Genomic DNA, 21,982 nt, shown 5'->3' with positions numbered 1-21,982 from the left:
CAACGACGGCACTGTGCTACACCCCCCCTCCCCAACCCACCTATATCTGGAGGTGGCTCTGGTTCCGGCCGTTCCAGGCTGTCGGGCCACTCTGGCATCGCCGAGGGGCAGTCGGGCCAGTCTGGCATCGCCGGGGGGCAGTCGGGCCAGTCTGGCAGTTCGGGACAGTCTGGGCAGTCTGGCAACTCGGGACAGTCTGGGCAGTCTGGCAACTCGGGACAGTCTGGGCAGTCTGGCAACTCGGGACAGTCTGGGCAGCCTGGCAACTCGGGACAGTCTGGGCAGCCTGGCAACTCGGGACAGTCTGGGCAGTCTGGCAACTCGGGACAGTCTGGGCAGTCTGGCAACTCGGGGCAGTTCAGCGCAGTCTGGCCACTCCGGCAGTTCAGCGCAGTCTGGCCACTCCGGCAGTTCAGCGCAGTCTGGCCACTCCGGCAGTTCAGCGCAGTCTGGCCACTCCGGCAGTTCAGCGCAGTCTGGCCACTCTGGCAGTTCAGCGCAGTCTGGCCACTCCGGCAGTTCAGCGCAGTCTGGCCTCTCTGGCGACTGTTGACTGGCGGGCAGCTCTGGCGACTGTTGACTGGCGGGCAGCTCTGACAACTGTTGACTGGCGGGCAGCTCTGATGACGACTGTTGACTGGCGGGCAGCTCTGATGACGACTGTTGACTGGCGGGCAGCTCTGATGACGACTGTTGACTGGCGGGCAGCTCTGATGACGACTGTTGACTGGCGGGCAGCTCTGATGACGACTGTTGACTGGCGGGCAGCTCTGATGACGACTGTTGACTGGCGGGCAGCTCTGATGACGACTGTTGACTGGCGGGCAGCTCTGACGATGACTGTTGACTGGCGGGCTGACGCACTATAATCCTGGTGCGTGGTGCTGGTACCGGATATACCAGCTTATGAACACGCACCTCCAGGCTAGTGCGGGGAGCGGGAACAGGACGAGTCGGACTGTGTTGACGCACTTCCGGGTCCGCACGAGAGACAGGAGCTGGAAACCCAGGGCTATGGAGGCGCACAGTCAGTCTAGATCTTACCTCCTGCACAACCCGCCTTGGCTGGATGGAACTAGTAGCCCTGTACGAGCAGGGTGCTCGTACAGGGCAGACTGGGCTGTGCAGGGGCCTGATGGTAGCCGTGCGTAGAGCGGGAGTTGGGTAGCCTGGTCCTCGGAGGCGTACCGGCGACCAGATGAGCTGCGCAGGCATCCTCCTACCAGGCTGGATGCCCGCTCTAGCACGGCACCTGCGAGGGGCTGGAATAACTCGCACCGGACTGTGCGTGCGTATGGGTGAGATAGTGCGCTCCTCAGCGAAACATAACGCTCTCCACCCCATACGCTCCTCCATATAACCACGGGTAGCTGGCTTCCGGCTCTTCCTACGCCTAGCCAAACTACCCGTGTGCCCCCCCCCAAAATTTTCTTGGGGGTGCCTCTCGTGCTTCTCCTTCAGCGCGTCCATGGCCTCGTACCACCGCCTCTCTGCCTTGGCTGCCTCAATTTCCCACTGCGGGCGTCGATAATCCCCAGCCTGGTGCCAAGGTCCGGCCCCGTCCAGAACTTCCTCCCAGGTCCATTTCTCCCGCCAGTCCGACTCGAATTCCCTCTGCTCCTTCTTCTGCTGCTTGGTCCTTTGAAGGTGGGTGATTCTGTCACGGTTGTCGTTGGTAGAAATGGAGGACCAAAACGCAGCAGGTACGTGAATGCTCATCTTGATTTTTAATTATCTTCAAAAATGAACATACAAAATAACAAAACCGAAAAACGAACAACTAACAACCAGTCTGGCAAAGCATAGGCTCAACACAGAACAATCACCCACAAATCACACACACAAACACACCCTAATATATGGGACTCTCAATCAAAGGCAGATAGACAACACCTGCCTTCAACTGAGAGTCCCAACCCCAATTAACCTAGAAACACACACCAGACTAACCATAGAATACAAACACATAGACCATCAACCAAAAACCCGGAAATACTAAATCAAACACCCTTTACACAAACACACCACCCCGAACCACATAAAACAAATACCTTCTGCCACGTCCTGACCAAACTACAAAAACAATTAACCTTATACTGGCCAGGACGTGACAGGACTAAATCTAGAAATCCTGTTGCTGCAGGATTATTTTGCTGCGGCAATACTGGTCAAATTAAGATCTAACATATGTAGGTAACCGTTGGATCAGCTGTGAAAATAAATTGGCTAACCATTCAGTAACCTTCGCACACTGTAAGGTTACCTCAGGTGACAAACTCCAATGTTTTAAAACCACACTCCCCAAAATCTCGCATCTACCACATCAAACGGGTACATAAGGTTTAGACAAAGCAGTAACCAACCACAGCTGTCTATCGCTGAGGCCCCAGGGCTCTCTTCCGCTTTGCTTTAGTTTACATTCCTTCGACAGAGCTGTAAATGCCAATCTGATAGTGGTAGCGTTTCCTATCACTGACATTGGACACGCTCGGCCTTAAACAAGCACAGTGATTGCTCAGCCTTTGATTATAAACCCTGAATAGTTTCAGTTTCCAGCTGGCGCGGAGGAGTATTGTTGACACACACACACACACACACACACACACACAGGAGTGTGTTGCCACAGTACCCCGATGCCTCTATCCAGTTGTTGTGACTAGCTGTGATAGATTGCAAATGCAGCAGCTATTGCTCATAGAGAATGTGTGTGTGTGTTGTGTGTGTGTGTGTGTGTGTGTGTGTGTGTGTGTGTGTGTGTGTGTGTGTGTGTGTGTGTGTGTGTGTGTGTGTGTGTTGTGTGTGTGTTGTGTGTTGTGTGTTGTGTGTGTGTGTGTGTGTGTGTGTGTGTGTGTGTGTGTGTGTGTGTGTGTGTGTGTGTGTGTGTGTTGTGTGTGTGTTGTGTGTTGTGTGTTGTGTGTGTGTGTGTGTGTGTGTGTGTGTGTGTGTGTTGTGTGTGTGTTGTGTGTGTGTGTGTGTGTGTTGTGTGTTGTGTGTGTGTTGTGTGTGTGTTGTGTGTTGTGTGTGTGTGTGTGTGTGAGAGAGAGAGGGAGAGATCTGATTGTATTAGTATTCACCATGCACTACATTCAGCTATAGCGGGAAGGAACTCTCTGCCCCCTCATCCACTCTGTTGGATCTCTGCTGTAGAGACAAATCACATTTTATTTAACACATGCTTCGTAAACAACAGGTGTAGACTAACAGTGAAATGCTCACTTAAAGGCCCTTCCCGACAATGAAGAGAGAAAGAAAATAGAGAAATAATAGAAAAGTAAAACACGTAATAATACAAGTAATAATAGATACACAATGAATAATGATAACTCGAGTATATACACGGGGTACCAGTACTGAGTAGATGTGTAGTGGTACGAGGTAATTGAGGTAGATATGTACATATAACTAGGAATAAAGTGACAGATAATAAATAGTAGCAGAAGTGTATGTGATGAGTTAAAAAAAAGTTAGTGCAGAAAGGGTCAATGCAGATAGTCTGGGTAACTATTTAACTATTTAGCAGTCTGATGGCTTGGGGGTAGAAGCTGTTCAGGGTTCTGTTGGTTCCAGACTTGGCGGATCGGTACCGCTTGCCGAGGGAGAGAGAAATGGAGGGAAATGAATCATGTTGATTCAGACACACTTGCAAACAATAGACCTGTATTTTTGTGAAGTAGCTAGATAACTGGACTCTCTCTTTCGCCTGCAGACACACACGCACGCACACACACACACACACACACACACACACACACACACACACACACACACACACACACACACACACACACACACACACACACACACACACACACACACACACACACACACACACAGTGGGTAGGAACAGTAAGACCAGTTGACCGTCTGTAGTGGTCAGTCCAGAAGGATGGATCTAGCCCTGCAGCTGTCCAGAACAGAACAGGAAGCCCTCACACCTCAATGTGGACTATAGAGGCGTTGAGGCTTAGAGACCGACTAGATGGACGCTGCCATGTTACCTGTCTGCTATCCACTTAGCAGCACTTGAGCAGAACCCCCCCGCCTCTCTCTCTGTCAATACAGAGGCTAATGGGTCTCTGGGCCTGTCCGTCACTTGGATAGTGTGAGGGAGGACACACACTCGTGCACGCACACACACACAAACACACATAAGTGCATGCAGTGCTGTCTCTTTTTTCCACACACATATTATGCTCGCAATACACACACACACACACACACACATACAGTTGAAGTCGGAAGTTTACATATACTTAGTGTTGGAGTCATTAAAACTCATTTTTCAACCACTTCACAAATTTCTTGTTAACAAACTATAGTTTTGGCGAGTCGGTTAGGACATCTACTTTGTGCATGACACAAGTCATTTTTCCAACAATTGTTTACAGACAGATTATTTCACTTATAACTCACTGTATCACAATTCCAGTGGGTCAGAAGTTTACATACACTAAGTTGACTGTAGAAATTGTAGACCTCCACAAGTCTGGTTCATGCTTGGGAGCAATTTCCAAAAAAGGTACCACGTTCATCTGTACAAACAAGTATAAACACCATAGGACCACGCAGCCGTCACACCGCTCAGGAAGGAGACGCATTCTGTCTCCTAGAGATGAATGTACTTTGATGTGAAAAGTGCAAATCAATCCCAGAACAACAGCAAAGGACCTTGTGACGATGCAGGAGGAAACAGTTACAAAAGTATCTTTATCCACAGTAAAAAGAGTCCTATATCGACATAACCTGAAAGGCCACTCAGCAAGGAAGAAGTCACTGCTCCAAAACCACCATAAAAAAGACAGAGTCCTATACTGACATAACCTGAAAGGCCACTCAGCAAGGAAGAAGCCACTGCTCCAAAACCGCCATAAAAAAGCCAGACTACGGTTTGCAACTGCACATGGGGACAAAGATTGTACTTTTTGGAGAAATGTCCTCTGGTCTGATGAAACATAAATATAACTGTTTGGCCATAATGACCATCGTTATGTTTGGAGGAAAAAGGATGAGGCTTGCAAGCCGAAGAACACCATCCCAACCATGAAGCACGGGGGTGGCAGCATCATGTTGTGGGGGTGCTTTTCTGCAGGAGGGACTGGTGCACTTCACAAAATAAATGGCATCATGAGGGAAGAAAATTATGTGGATATATTGAAGCAACATCTCAAGACATCAGTCAGGAAGTTGAAGCTTGGTCGCAAATGGGTCTTCCAAATGGACAATGACCCCAAGCATACTTCCAAAGTTGTGGCAAAATGGCTTAAGGACAACAAAGTCAAGGTATTGGAGTGGCCATCACAAAGCCCTGACCTCAATCCTATAGAAAATTTGTGGGCAGAACTGAAAAAGCGTGTGCGAGCAAGGAGGCCAACAAACCTGACTCAGTTACACCAGCTCTGTCAGGAGGAATGGGCCAAAATTCACCCAACTTATTGTGGGAAGCTTGTGGAAGGCTACCCAAAACGTTTGACCCAAGTTAAACAATTTCAAGGCAATGCTACCAAATATTAATTGAGTGTATGTAAACTTCTGACCCACTGGGAATGTGATGAAAGAAATAAAAGCTGAAATAAATCATTCTCTCTACTATTATTCTGACATTTCACATTCTTAAAATAAAGTGGTGATCCTAACTGACCTAAGACAGCAAATTTATTCTAGGATTAAATGTCAGGAATTGTGAAAAACTGAGTTTAAATGTATTTGGCTAAGGTGCATGTAAACTTCCGACTTCAACTGTACACTAGAACTCACAGAATACAAACCCTTTGCCTCCACATCCGTTATTCTGAACCGCCAGTGATTCCCATAACCTCATCCTCACCAAGCAAGAAACATTATTAATATGTCATGCTGCCCAGTAGGCTTGAAATGAAGGAAGAAAGACCCTGAATGACCTGTTCAGTGCAGCGACAACAACATGTTCTCTTCCTACCAGAAAGCTAATGATGGAATCCAACCCAGCAGGAAATGGTTGCAATGTCAGTGGGGTGTCAGCTGGCTGTGTGTGTGTTTGTGTGTCTGTGCGTGCAGTGGCGTGCATACACACTCCGCCCCAGCGCCACTCATTCCAACATTTATGTCCCGACCAGAACCACAGTAGGGCGCCCCGCCAACCAAAGCTAAATTATGGTAAAATATGGAGAGCTAATCTCTACGGCTCCCTGTAGGGGACAATCATTACCATCCACCCTCAGATTGAGTTTCTCTGTAGCCTTTTATCTGAATAGGTCGGCTTTGGTGGAGAAGGACACTGTTGTCTTTCTACAAACCTCATTATCTGTTTCTGTAGTGATGGAAAAACACACACATGCTTACTCAGTGGTCGCCCCATACGGAGTCAGTCCTGATAATGAGGTGAAAGACCCTTAATGAAGAATTCATGAGACCATGAAGACAGTTATGGGGAGATTTGTGACACACACACACTAAACACACACTAACTTTTAAACACACACGCACTAACTTTAAATCACACACATACACACTAACACATACGAACACACACTAACTTTAAAACACACACACACACACACAAACAAACTCTAACTTTAAAACACACACTCATTTTAAAACACACACACACACTAACAAACTCTTAACTTTAAAACACACACACACTAATTTTAAAACACACACACACACTAACAAACTCTAACTTTAAAACACACACACACTAACACACACTAACTTTAAAACACACACACACTAACTTTATAACACACACACTAACTTTATAACACACACACTAACTTTAAAACACACACACACTAACTTACACTAACTTTAAAACACACACATTAACACACACTAACTTTAAAACACACACACACTAACACACACTAACTTTATAACACACACACACTAACACACACTAACTTTAAAACACACACACACTAACACACACTAACTTTATAACACACACACACTAACACACACTAACTTTATAACACACACATTAACACACACTAACTTTAAAACACACACACATTAACACACACTAACTTTGAAACACACACACACACACTAACACACACAAACTTTAAAACACACACACACACACACACATTAACACACACTAACTTTAAAACACACACACACTAACACACACTAACTTTAAAACACACACACACATTATCACACACTAACTTTAAAACACACACACACACACTAACTTTAAAACACACACACTTACACTAACACACAGTAACTTTAAAACACACAAACACACTTAAAGATGAACTCTCTAACTTGTGTATAATTTCAGCCAGTAGTTTTGAAACTGGTGTTCACAAGCCTAAAGTGGTCCCCGGTTTTTATGTACTACGTCATCCAATTATGTGCAGTATGTTAGGAATTTTGCAATATGTATGATATATTACAAGTTCAATTTGTGCAATATGTTGGGAATTTGTTGTGCTTAAGATCCCAGAGTGCAGCTTTAATTTATGGCCCAATAATGAAAACACTTTGCACACGCACACACACACACACACACACACACACACACACACACACACACACACACACACACACACACACACACACACACACACACACACACACACACACACACACACACACACACACACACACACACACACACACACACACACACACACACACACACACACACACACCATGCTTGTATGGTACTTCAGCACAAAGGACTATGACTTTCCTGTCACCAAATGCTGGTAGCTTTAAGGTTGAGGAGGACCAATAGACAGTATATTAGAGCCTGTCATGAATGACCACTCAACACACTCTGACAGTGGCTGATTCTGGAGAATAGAGACTCATAAGGCATGTATTTCTCACTGTAGCTGTGTTAGTGGAGAATAGAGACTCATAAGGCATGTATTTCTCTCTGTAGCTGTGTTAGTGGAGAATAGAGACTCATAAGGCATGTATTTCTCTCTGTAGCTGTGTTAGTGGAGAATAGAGACTCATAAGGCATGTATTTCTCTCTGTAGCTGTGTTAGTGGAGAATAGAGACTCATAAGGCATGTATTTCTCACTGTAGCTGTGTTAGTGGAGAATAGAGACTCATAAGGCATGTATTTCTCACTGTAGCTGTGTTAGTGGAGAATAGAGACTCATAAGGCATGTATTTCTCTCTGTAGCTGTGTTAGTGGAGAATAGCAGGTATCTTTGATCCAATATCCTGTCTGCTCAGTCTATACATGTCCACACAGCAACCAAGGAGAGAGAGAGACACACACACACACACACACACACACACACACAAACATACGGACACACACACACACCCACACGCGCACGCACACACCCACAAACACACACATACACAAACATACACACACAAACACACACCCACACACAAACATACACACACAGACACTCACACACGCACAGATTTTTCTTATCTCTACACGAACATGCTTTGACGTCTTTCTCTACATCTCTCTCTCTCTCTACGTCTCTCACACACTATATTTCTCCGTCCCTCTCTCTCTCTCCCTCTCTCTCTCGCTCTACATCTCTATCACACTCTCCCCATCCCTCTCTGCCAACCTGCTCTTAATTATTTAAGACCCCACTTGGATGGATGGAGAAGGTCGATGGTAGTTAGGGCAACACACACGTACACTGTCACATGTCTTAAGCCCATCCCCTTGTTATACAGTGCTACTGTAGGTGAAGGGATGTTTGGGGTTAACACCTCAGACTCTGGAGATGCCAAATAGATGGTAAGGGTCTTGTTCTGAACACTTTTCCTCTCCCCCCTTCTCTCTATCTTCAAACTCTCTCTCATCCTCCCCCCTCTCTCTCATCCCTCTCTGTCATTCCTCCCTCTCTCTCTCCCCCCTCTCTTTCTCTCTCTCTCTCATCCCTCCCCCCCTCTCTCTCTCCCCCCACTTCTGAAAACACTCTCGTCCTCCCCAGCCACCCATAAATACTGCATTGCGTTTCACATATACAGAGGAACACTTTCAGATACGTTGGACGTACAAAGAGACCTGGGAGGAAAGAGATCACGTTTCCTGGTTATGTCATCAGTTGTGCAACTGAGAGATGGGAGAGAAACGCATGACTTCTTCCTGTCATGGCCTACTTTTAAATTCAACATTTAGATGCTAGACTATTTTACGCTAGGAGTGAGTTTCTATTTCTCGCTCTGTTTCACATTTGTTCTTTCTTTCTCACTGAATATAGGAAAGTTCATTGTTGGATGTTTTTTTTTATCAAACATTTGATTGTGTTGGAATATTTTACTGGGCTGTGTTGCTTTGGGGATATTTTATTTTCGGGTGAAAAACTAATTCAGGACTGACAACAACAGAAATGAATATTGCAACAGGAGGACAGCAACACAGTGTGCTTCAAACACTTGAGAATGGACCAATCACAACTGGGTATGATTTGTGAAAGGTGCTGAAATCAATCGTGTCCTTGAACAGCCCTGGATAAGTTTACATGATTGTTGTTGAGGTTGTTGTGGTTTTTGTTGTTGTTGTGGTTGTTGTTGTGGTTTTTGTTGTTGTTGTCGTTTTGGAGGTTGTTGTTGAGGTTGTTGTTGAGGTTGTTATGGTTGTTGTTGTGGTTGTGGTTGTTGTTATGGTTGTTGTGGTGGTTATTGTGGTTGTGGTTGTTGTTATGGTTGTTGTGGTGGTTATTGTGGTTGTGGTTGTTGTTATGGTTGTTGTGGTTGTTATGCTTGTTGTGGTTGTTATGGTTGTTGTGGTGGTTACTGTGGTTGTTGTGGTGGTTACTGTGGTTGTTATGGTTGTTGTGGTGGTTATTGTGGTTGTGGTTGTTATGGTTGTTGTGGTGGTTATTGTGGTTGTGGTGGTTGTTATGGTTGTGGTTGTGGTTGTTGTTGTTGTTATAGTTATTGTGGTTGTTATGGTTGTTGTGGTGGTTATTGTGGTTGTGGTTGTTATGGTTGTTGTGGTGGTTATTGTGGTTGTGGTGGTTGTTATGGTTGTGGTTGTGGTTGTTGTTGTTGTTATAGTTATTGTGGTTGTTATGGTTGTTGTGGTGGTTATTGTGGTTGTGGTTGTTATGGTTGTTGTGGTGGTTATTGTGGTTGTGGTTGTTGTTATGGTTGTTGTGGTTGTTATGCTTGTTGTGGTTGTTATGGTTGTTGTGGTGGTTACTGTGGTTGTTGTGGTGGTTACTGTGGTTGTTATGGTTGTTGTTGTTGTTATAGTTATTGTGGTTGTTATGGTTGTTGTGGTGGTTATTGTGGTTGTTTGAGGAACATGGCAGAGGGACGAGCTAACAAATAGAGCAGACCATCAGTAGCTTACACACACACACACCCGCACATGTACACGCACACACCCCCGCACACACACACGCACACACACTCTCACACACATGCATTAGGCCTTCCTAGACACTAATAGAAAGCATGGTCTGTCAAAAGCATCTGCTCTCTCCTTGTGGGTACTACGATTGACACGTATACACAGACAGCTCTTACACACACACACACACACACACACACACACACACACACACACACACACACACACACACACACACACACACACACACACACACACACACACACACACACACACACACACACACACAGATAACCATATCTGTGTGTGTTTGAGTGTGTCTGTGTACATGTGTGTGCCAATTCCCACCTGTCTCTCCCTTACACACCAGCTCTCCTTATCTCCCATTCACTCTTCACTATCTTCACCTGGGGCCATGTAGACCCATCTGCTACAACAGATGCACACACACACACACACCACCAAAAACACACACACACACGCTTTTCTCCAGCGAAGAAAAACGGCCGAAATCTGAATCGGCTCTTCTCCCGGTGATCTCTCCAGAGTTTTGGGAATAATTCTCCCGCCTGATTTCTCATTCGTAGAATTTCGGCCCTGGGAATCATTCCGGAAAACACTGACATCCCATATTTCCCCTGCTTTGGAAGCATTAGACTGACACCTTGGTTAGATAGTGTCATTGTGCACTTGTCTATGACTTGTAGACAACGACACTGAAACAAATGATTGGTTGAAGAAAGACTCTTTATTGTCTCTCTGCAAGGTAAAGTCAAGAGTCCTGAAACCAAAAGAGAGTGTGGGATCGAGTAGCGCATTCCATTTGCCAGCAATCCTTTGACGTAAGGCGCCAAAGTCGAGTGTTTGTTGCGCACGCCACTTACTAAAACAATGTAACTTGTTAACAAGGTTTCTACCGTGTATAAAGCTGCCCATCTAAACGTACAAACTCCAGCAATGTGAAATCTATTATTAGAATTACAGTCTAAGCGTTGATATAATATAGTCATATCATTTAACCTACCTCGTGTGTTTATCTGAAGCGCCGCCCTGTTTCCTTGTTGAAGTGCCGGTGTGCATGACGCATGAGGCAAATTAGTCTACGAGCCATCGAGGAACATTTGTCGGTTGACGGGAATAACCAAAGTGATGAGTTGTCGCCAGGGTGAATTACTTCATGAATGTGTATTGTGACTTAAAGTAGAAGTTATGGCACAAGTTATTGAAGTGTGTGTTTATGTAAAACCGTTGCTTATGATATATGTCCATGGGAAATTACACATTTATGGTAGAAATGTGTTTTGGGACTATCATGATGGAACATTCCAAGTCGAAGGGAGTTCCTGGGAAGAGTACTTCCTCATTTGGCTTTTGCCTGGGAGAGAGCAGGCCACAGGTTGGCTAGAGTAGAGCCACACCTGAGTTTTGTTCCTTTATTTAACTAGGAAAGTCAGTCAAGAACAAATTCTTATTTTCAATAACGGCCTAGGAGCAGGTTAACTGCCTTGTTCAGGGGCAGAACAACAGATTTGTACCTTGTCAGCTCAGGGATTCAAACATGCAACCTTTCGGTTACTAGTCCAACGCTCTAACCACTAGGCTACGCTGCCGCCCCGTTCTAGACAGTGAGGTGTTGCCGGAGTGGTTTCCACTGAGAACGTGTTTGATTTATTCAAGTATTTGTCAACGTCCTGTTTGTTCTTTTCTGTACAAAGTTTATTGGCCAATTAGTGCTGCACCTGTTAATATTGTAAATCAAAGCCTCTAAGAGAGATGAGCACCAGAACATTCTGTCTGTCTCCTCACTGTCCAATCCGCCGCTTCGGTTACTGCTTCACAGATGGATAGAAAAATCCAGAATGATATTACAACAGACATGCAACAGCAGACTTGTATATCTGGGGGTGGATTTGTATCCATTTTGCACATTTTGTACAGATATGTAAACTATCATGAATGAAGTAATGGCATTCTGTATTACAATGAACATTCGGAAAGCAAAGTGAATGAAAGTCTAGACGGATGGCTAAGGGTTGTCTTTCTAAAGAAATTGCTGCTAAATGAGAGCTTTATAAGCCTCGTGACTTCTTCTCAGTCTGAAAAGGTTGACCTTTTAACAAATAGAAACGCTTTGAAGACTCCAATATCCATCCACCTCCACACCTGGCTCTCTTTGTCCGTCTGGTTTCCCAATGCTTCCCTTGCTCTCGATCTATCTCTATATGTCTCTCTCTCTCTCTCTCTCTCTCTCTCTCAGAGGTCCAGAGACTGGTGTTTGATTCAAGCTCAAGGGTTTTGATGCTGTTATGGTGAACCTAGCTCAGAGATGGATATCTCAACGTTGTTTAACGGTTGTCTTGTGGTTGTGTAAAGGTTGTCTGAGGGTTGTCCTGAGGAGCCTTAAGCCTCCCAGCATGCTCCACTCTGGCAGCGCTTGGTGTCGATCCGCCAACTTCTCTCCCATGACCTTCTAGTCCTGCCCACCGCAGGAGGCCCTCCCCAGCACCACACCACTCTAATTTAATGAGAGAAAGAAAGAGAGAGAGAGGGAGGATGAGGCTTGGTTGAACTGTGGGTGGGCTCTGGTTGAAAACGCTCTGGCCTTCGGGCCCTAATTGCTAGAGGATTCCCTCAGCTTACCCAACACATTCTCCCTCTTCTCTCCGCCTCTCTTTTTCCCCTCACTCTCTCTACCTCTCTCCTTCCCTCACTCTCTCTACCTCTCTTCTTCCCCTCACTCTCTCTACCTCTCTCCTTCCCTCACTCTCTCTACCTCTCTTCTTCCCCTCACTCTCTCTACCTCTCTCCTTCCCTCACTCTCTCTACCTCTCTCCTTCCCTCACTCTCTCTACCTCTCTTCTTCCCCTCACTCTCTCTACCTCTCTCCTTCCCTCACTCTCTCTACCTCTCTTCTTCCCCTCGCTCTCTCTACCTCTCTCCTTCCTTCCCTCACTCTCTCCGCCTCTCTTTTTCCCCTCACTCTCTCTACCTCTCTCCTTCCCTCACTCTCTCTACCTCTCTCCTTCCTTCCCTCACTCTCTCCGCCTCTCTTTTTCCCCTCTCTCTCTACCTCTCTCCTTCCCTCACTCTCTCTACCTCTCTCCTTCCCTCACTCTCTCTACCTCTCTCCTTCCCTCACTCTCTCTACCTCTCTCCTTCCCTCACTCTCTCTACCTCTCTCCTTCCCCTCACTCTCTCCGCCTCTCTTTTTCCCCTCACTCTCTCTACCTCTCTCCTTCCCTCACTCTCTCTACCTCTCTCCTTCCCTCACTCTCTCTACCTCTCTCCTTCCCCTCACTCTCTCCGCCTCTCTTCTTTCCCTCACTCTCTCTACCTCTCTCCTTCCCTCACTCTCTCTACCTCTCTTCTTCCCTCACTCTCTCTACCTCTCTTCTTCCCCTCACTCTCTCCGCCTCTCTTCTTCCCCTCACTCTCTCTACCTCTCTTCTTCCCTCACTCTCTCTACCTCTCTTCTTCCCTCACTCTCTCTACCTCTCTTCTTCCCTCACTCTCTCCGCCTCTCTTCTTCCCCTCACTCTCTCCGCCTCTCTTCTTCCCCTCACTCTCTCCGCCTCTCTTCTTCCCCTCACTCTCTCCGCCTCTCTTCTTCCCCTCACTCTCTCTACCTCTCTTCTTCCCTCACTCTCTCCGCCTCTCTTCTTCCCCTCACTCTCTCCGCCTCTCTTCTTCCCCTCACTCTCTCTACCTCTCTTCTTCCCCTCACTCTCTCCGCCTCTCTTCTTCCCTCACTCTCTCGACCTCTCTCCTTCCCTCACTCTCTCTACCTCTCTTCTTCCCTCACTCTCTCTACCTCTCTTCTTCCCTCACTCTCTCTACCTCTCTTCTTCCCCTCACTCTCTCCGCCTCTCTTCTTCCCCTCACTCTCTCTACCTCTCTCCTTCCCTCACTCTCTCTACCTCTCTTCTTCCCTCACTCTCTCTACCTCTCTCTCTTTCCACCATTCGACCTCTCTCTGTCCCTTACTCTCCCTCTCTGTCGCTTCCATTTCCTGCAGCTATAACGTCTAGATATCCTAGATCCAGCTCACACACACACACAAATACACACACTTATACAGAACACACACACACACATACGCCCCACCACACAGCGCCAGTATACAGCAACATCCCCTACTTTTATAGTGATTTATAGGTGGTTGTGAGTGTGTGTTCAGGTAGAAAACCACAGGGGGCTGTGTGCACGACTAAACTCCCCTCATTAGAGCTAGAGTGTGCAGCCAGGCAGGCTTGTTACTCACACAGGACACACACACACTGACACGTGTGTGTGTGTGTGTGTGTGTGTGTGTGTGGTGGGGGGGGGGGGGGGGGGGGGGGGGGGACTAAACAGTCATTCTCACCAGACTTGCTACTGGCCCTCCAGTACTGTCTGAGTCACAGTCCTCAGGCCTCCATCATGTCTGGCTCCTACTAAAGCCCTCGGCAGCCATGACGGCTCCAGACGGCGCTGAAACAGTGTTAAAAACTAGAAACTGTCTCCTCTCGCATGTCTCCTCACTCTTAGTGTGGCTTCTCGCAGAAGCACTCAGAGAGAGAGCGAAATGGAGAGGAGGGAAGGAGAGAGTAAGGTGTGGGATTGAATTATATGCAGCCAGAGGGCCGGCTTGATGCTAATGCGCTAAACTGCTTGGCTCCATCTCTCCCTCCATCTCTCCCTCCATCCAGATCCCTCTCTCCATCTCTCCCTCTCTCCAGATCCCTCCCTCCATCTCTCCCTCTCTCCAGATCTCTCCCTCCATCTCTCCCTCTCTCCAGATCCCTCCCTCCATCTCTCCCTCCATCCAGCTTCCTCCCTCCATCTCTACCTCCATCTCTCTCCCTCCCTCCCTCCCTCCATCTCTCTCTCTCCTCTCAGGGCTCAGGTTAACATATTGGAGTTTTCAAACAATACCTGCTCTTATTTTGACAGATTATCTTTCTACAACTCCCAACTCACCTCCTACACACACACACACACACACACACACAGGTTCAGATATATACACACCCTGACGGGTCCAGCCAATCCCAGAGCTTGTTAGAACCCAAACCATAATCGATGGAGGGATATTTCTCCTGTTGTCTTTTTATCTGATAGAGTTCGATTAGACATCCCATCTCTAACTCGCCACTAGGTAAACTGTGGTGTGTGTGTGTGTGTGTGTTGTTAAGCCCTCAACCACTGAGAGTAACAAGCATTTTTTCTCTCTTTCCCCCCTACTGTAGCCATGCATCTGTTTGGTCTGAACTGGCAGATGCAGGAGACAGAGGGCTACGGCTTTGAGAACGGTCAGGGGAGGTCAGACACCACACCCAACACCATCACCGCACTGTCTGCTGATAACGGTAAGGAGGCTAGAACACACACACACACACACACACACACACACACACACACACACACACACACCACACACACACACACACACACACACACACACACACACACACACACACACACACACCCCCGACCGACCGACCCATTGGGCCCTGTGTGCATAGTGGCCAGAGGCTTTAAGGGCCAGTATTGATATGCAAAGTCCCAGTATTAGGAGAGAGGGCAGTGACCTGACCACATAGAAACACAGTGTTTAACCACACTGACAAGGTTATACTGTACCTCTCACATTTGACATAGTTATTTACAGAGGCTCTTATCCAGAGCAACTTCCAGGAGCTATTAGGGTTAAGTGCCTTGCTCAAGAGCACATTGGCAGATTTTTCAACTAGTCAGCTTGGGGATTCGAACTAGCAACCTATCGGTTACCAGCGATCTTTACTGATAGGCTACCTGCCACCCTATAGCTCTTTCTTTTAGTGCTGTTTATATGGCTGTGTGGGTGGGCTTGTGTCTCTATGGAGAAACCCAAGGAGAATGCAGAGTCAGTGGGATAAACCACCACTCACATCTGCATGAGGTCTGCTTTGATCTATTCACTAAACATTGCACTGAAGCACTAGAGAAAGAGCTTCCTAAAGTGTGAATGTCCTCAGATTTCTTTGTCTAAAGATAGTGTTTTGCAGAGTCTACCCACACACACACACACACACACACTCACAGACACACACACACTGCCATCATTCATCCCGGCCCATTATCCAAAGGCATAGCCCAGCCAAATGGTGTGTGTGTGTGTGCGCGTGCGTGTGTGTGCGTGCGTGCGCACGCGCGCGCATGTGTGAAGACTACCAGCCGGGTCACACTCCCACTGAACACTTCATAATGCAGTCACTCTATCAAACTCTATTTGCCACTGACCTCCAGACACACACTGTATCCTCATCGGACACACACTACAGCTCTAATAACACACACACACTTTTTGTAGCTGTCTTACACACCAATGTTTCTCTGTATCGATCCCTTTCTCACACCAACACACCAACACCTTTGTAACACACACACACACACACACACTCCTTTTCCATGTCCACCATCACTCTGAATCCCCTGTGGAGAGGAGAGGGGATGGTAGTACTGCAGGTATTCGAGGTAGTACAGACTCTGTGTTGGTCTCTGTAGGCTGAGGTGAGACAGAGTGGCTTTTTCTGGAAGTGGACTGACCTTACAAACTAAGTATATGACTGGGCAGCAGAAAGCTGACTCGAGCAGGGTTTCTTAAACTATGGGTCGGGAACCCCAAGTGGGACCTGGGCATGTGAGAAGTGGGGTCGCGAGTGATGAGAATCTATAATCACACACTTTTTCTTCTTAATTTGGGTCGAGTGTAGACTACAATGAGCCTAGTAGAGATGAAATAAATCCATCATACTGCAGAGAGCTGAGGAGAGAATGGACTAGCATGAGTCCCAGTACTTCCACCACTGTCTCATCTCCCACTGGGAGACAGGCTTAGCCTGCGTCCCAAATGGCACTGTATTCCCTATTTAGTGCACTACTTGTGAGCAGGGACCATAGGTCTTTAGTCCAAAGTAGTGCACTATATAGGGAATAGGGTGCCATTTGAGATGCAGGTGATCTGCTTCTTGTGCTAGTGATTTGATGTGTCCGTGCGTCCCCATGTGCTCCTGTCCCTCCAGTGCTTGTGTCCCTGTACAGGGGAGGGTAGAGTCGTTCTCCTCCCCCTCTCCTAACCTTCGCGGACACAATTAGGTTGATACTCAGTTCTGAGACCAGGCCATCTCTCTCTCTTTCATTTTCTCTCGGTCTCTCTCTCTCTCTCTCTCTCTCTCTCTCTCTCTCTCTCTCTCTCGTCTCTCTCTCTCTCAATTCAGTTCAATTCAAGGGGCTTTATTGGCATGGGAAACACATGGTAACATTGCCAAAGCAAGTGAAGTAGATAATATCTCTCTCTCTTTTATTCTCTCTCTCTCTTTCTCTCTCCGTCGTGTCTCTTCCACTCACCATGTCCCTCCAAACATCCCTCCCCTCTTCCCTCCATCCCCGTCTTCTTTCTTTTTATGTGGTTGAAGGTTTGGTTAGATAAACAGATATCAGACAGTACAAGGTAACAGTGACCGTCACCACCATTCAGACAACATTCAGACAGACAGATCTCTAACTGAGGTGAACTGAGAGGCTAAAAACCACTGTGGAGGAGGAGGAAGAAGAAGAGTGGTCATGCTAACATGATAGTGTTTACATCAAAGTGAGGAAGTAATGAAAGCTCTCAATGTAATGAGCTCTTCCAGCCCTCATCATAACAGACTAATTAACACAGCCATGACGCTGTGTTAACACAGCCTCCTCCGTTCTCTCCTCCTTCAACTAACCTTGGCCTCCTCTCTCTTCCTCTTCCTCTTCCTCTCTCTCTGTGTGAGTCGGAGCCATCAATGATCTGCAGTGACAGCCTATGGCTTTGTTCACTGATGTGAATGAATGGACTACCATAAATAGACATGAGCACACACACAGATACACACACAGACACACACACACACAGACACAGACAGACATACACACACACACACACACACACACACACACACACACACACACACACACACACACACACACACACACACACACACACACACACCGCACAGACACACATCTAAGTGCATCTAAACATACATGCACACATTGATAAATATACGCTGACTCTCCCTTCACACTCGTCTCAGTGAGTGAGTGTGTGTGTGTGTCTGTTGCTAATTGCTAATTGCTAATAACCCGTCTGCAACCGCCCGACTATGTGTGATAAATAGGAGGCCTGCACCCGACCCTAACCCACTAATATACAACATGTGCTGAACACTTCCTTTTTTTTGTCCTTTTTGCCTCAGTGGATCGCCGTTAACTTTTTCTGCCAAGTTCCCAAAAGCATTTGGCTATTGGCGTGTATTTGGCACGCGTACTGTTAGGCCCTAAAGCTTAGGTTTACGCCCTAATGCCAGATCAAAATCATGAAAGAAAAACATCAATGTATCATATAGATATGAATTGCACAAGAATGATCATACATTTATGGATTTTTTTTGATGGATCGTTTTCTCTTTATCCAACCTGCCGGCCACCCACCCGCCCTTCATCCACAAAATATTTCATGACCCTAAACCTGCCCGCCCTGTGGATACAGGAGTGGGATCTTAGTTTGATCACCCTGTTGCAGGAGAACGTTCCAACTTTACAAATAATTCTAAAACTTGTTGTGTGTTTGAGGTTTAAAAAAGCTTCTGAAGTTTGTAATTTCCACTTTGAAATTTGAAACTTGATTTTCCCCTACAAAAATGTCCATTAATAATAATAAACATAACAATTCACATTTCCTGTTGCTGCAGGATTCTTTTCCTGCTGTAGCAAACTGGCTCAGATTAAGATCCTACATCTATATAATCGCGGGGACTGCGGGTTATGAGTCAACCCGCGCATCACGTGTGTATGTGTGTGTGTGTGCCAGTGTGTGTGTGTCCAGTACCTATCTTTGGACATGTTGTTGTTCACCTCTGTGATAGGCAGGTAACCTAAAAGCACTCTCTCTATAAGAGAGTCTACCCAGGGGGAGGAAGAGCAGGAGAGCAATCACTCACTCTCACAGATGATTGGAAGTGTTGGATTGAGTTGCACTGGGCGAGAGGAAAGGGCTTTGTTGACAGGTCTAGGTGGAGTGACACAGCAAAGTGTAGAAGACAGTGTAGTAAAGCTAGCAGACAGTGTAGTGACGCTAGCAGACGGTGTAATACAGCTAGAAGACAGTGTATTAAAGCTAGAAGACAATGTAGCTAAAATTCCAGAACTAGAATGAAATACTCATGTTACATTCACACAATCTTATGCATTAATGATGTACACACACACACATTTATAGAACTGTGGATAATGTATGGTTTGCCGTATCATTTTAGGAAGACCTTAGCTGTGTTCGAATACCCATGCTAACATACTGTATACTACATACTTAATGAGTAAATACTACATATTATATAGTATTAGTTCATTTTAGTATACTGTAAACAAACAGTATGCTTTCAGTTGAGCGTTCTAGCTCTTGGCCTGTCTACCGGAAGTTGATGCTGTTGCTATGCAACCTCTTGCTAACTAGTTAGCGTAACAAATTACTAGTTAGACATTTTACGACTTCAGGTGTGTTCATAAATTTACTCTGGAGTGCCAGAGTGCGCTAGTAAATTCAGAGCAGTGTCAGATTGTCCGTTTGTAAATTCAGTACGTTTCGCTCTCGGAGCGCACACTGGATGCTCGGGCCGAGGAGTAGGGTTGATTTGAGCTTTCTGACCTTACAACAGCAGTCAAGCACCCAAGCTAACGTTGGCTAGCTTGCTAGCTACTTCCAGACACAAATTAGACCAGTCGGACCATTTTACTCTCCCTAGCAGAGCTGGTTAGGCAGTTTTCATGTTATCCAGAGTGTTGGTGACTGTAACTGTGCTGCTTGCAACAATTGAATTACGCTTTTTTTGCCGACCGTTTACTGACACCGGCCATATTCAACGGGTGTTGAGCGCTCGTAAATTCATTATTCTTAATCGGAGTAGATAGCCAGAGCGAATTTACGAAAGCACCCGAATGTCCATTGAGAACGCACAACGACGATACTACACTGTTTAGCTAAGCTAAGAATGATGGGGAGAATCAAGTCAATAAACGTTGGGTAGTGTTGATGATTCCTTATTTGAGAAGGAGACCAAGTCAAGACGTTGGACCGGGTGATTCAGTTTATAGTAAGGCAGTTTATTATGAGACAAAGATATTTGGCAAAGCGTGCACGGACTCCTTCGTTTAGCTCATAGGGAACTAGCAGAAGAGAGCCCCGAAACATAGTGTACATCCAATTTATACAATGAAATAACAGTGTGTTGACGTTGAGTCTAGTAGGTCCGCTCTCCTGACTGGTCGATGAGTGGAGGGACGGTCCACTCTCCAGGTGGTGTCCACTTCCCATTGGCCCTTGGCAGTGTCCTTTGTCCTCGGAGTCCAACACACCTAAGTGTGTGTGTGTGTGTGTGTGTGTGTGTATTTCTGGTAATTCGTGTCTGGGTGCTTGCGATATTCATGGAATGTTGTTCTTTACACCAGTGGTCAGTTCGTGTGGCTAGGGTGCTTTCATGTCTTGACATTTTTGTGTGAGTGCTTAGTCCGCCATCCGTCTCTGGGTGTGGTCGTGATTGGTATCAGTTGGTTGCTCAATATGTCTCTGGAGTTTTGTTGTGTGCTGTTGTGAAACATGTTGTGCAAATGCCCTCCTTATATATCATTAGGTAAAACGTTAGATTATCTTTATTACAAATCCCCCTCTTCACGTCTGCAAGACGTGACAAAGAAAAAGGGAAACAGGCTTGCTCGGCGGTAGGTACTTGTCGTCTCATTCATCTGAACTTTGACTCGGTCCGTAGCTCACCATCTGCTCCGTTATCCATCTCTCTAGAGTTCTGGTGATTAAAACTCTTACACACGGGACCAAACAACAACCACACAACCCAAACACACTCATACAGGTGAAAGCAGCCCATAATACAGTTCTTGCAACACTTTTCCATTTCCCAAACATGATCTGTGTTATCAAAAATGTACGTACAGCAATGAACCTAATCATTCTACCTACACCATCCTCTTTGCCCGTAACCTATCTAGAGTCAGTCTATTTTACCAGGTCATGAGGGAGGTGGCGGATAATTGGTCAGAGAACCTCTTTACTGCATCCCCTGTTTCATTCATTAATCTCTGTTAATTAAAAGATGTCATCAATTCAATCCACATTATTATTTATTGTCAACTACCAACATAATGTAGTGTTAAAGCCTTCACATATTTGATTCATAACTTTGTATTCATCTGGAACCTCCCTGAGGATGCCAATAGCATCCATCTAGACAAAGCTAATCCCATCCTGATCAAAACTCCTCCTGTACCTTCTTTAGCCTCCTACAACTGGCCTCTGATGACTAACTCGAACTGGTTAGACCAATAACCCCAGGGCGAAATTCCTAACCACCCTTTGTGGTAATTTCTGTCGTATGCGTCCTTTGCTGGTACTAGCCCACCCTTCATCAGTTATAGGTGCTGTGAGGTTAAGAATGTTCTATTCATCTCTCAAACCTAAGTTAGTCACATTAACGATTACTTTCAGCCATTAAAATCATCTTAGTTCTCGGTACCATTCTTGTATCTATAACACTGGTATTCATCCAGAATTTAGGTGAACCGAGGTGGGTTGGCTGAGTACAATCTGGCCAACCCCAATTCCTGTAAAGTTGTCTGCTTCCCCAGGAAATTGTTTAATGTTT

At 46.1% G+C, this 21,982-nt stretch overlaps 1 protein-coding gene across 12 annotated transcripts in view; it reads left to right on the top strand.

The window, feature by feature from the left end:
* LOC106610060 (teneurin-3) overlaps window positions 1–21,982 on the top strand; it is a 447,182-nt gene that overhangs the window by 303,511 nt on the left and 121,689 nt on the right. For all 12 annotated transcript variants that reach the window (XM_014209182.3, XM_082978414.1, XM_014209189.3 and 9 more), the window contains one exon: window positions 15,506–15,625. In XM_014209182.3, the coding sequence (XP_014064657.1) occupies window positions 15,506–15,625 (120 nt within the window). The remainder of the gene's footprint in view (window positions 1–15,505; window positions 15,626–21,982) is intronic.

Source organism: Salmo salar, chromosome 08 (genome assembly GCF_965601325.2).
Source record: "Salmo salar chromosome 08, fSalSal1, whole genome shotgun sequence".
NCBI classification, from domain to species: domain Eukaryota; kingdom Metazoa; phylum Chordata; class Actinopteri; order Salmoniformes; family Salmonidae; genus Salmo; species Salmo salar.
The sequence above is the reverse complement of the archived record's forward strand: the minus strand, read 5'-3'. Positions and strand labels throughout refer to the sequence as shown.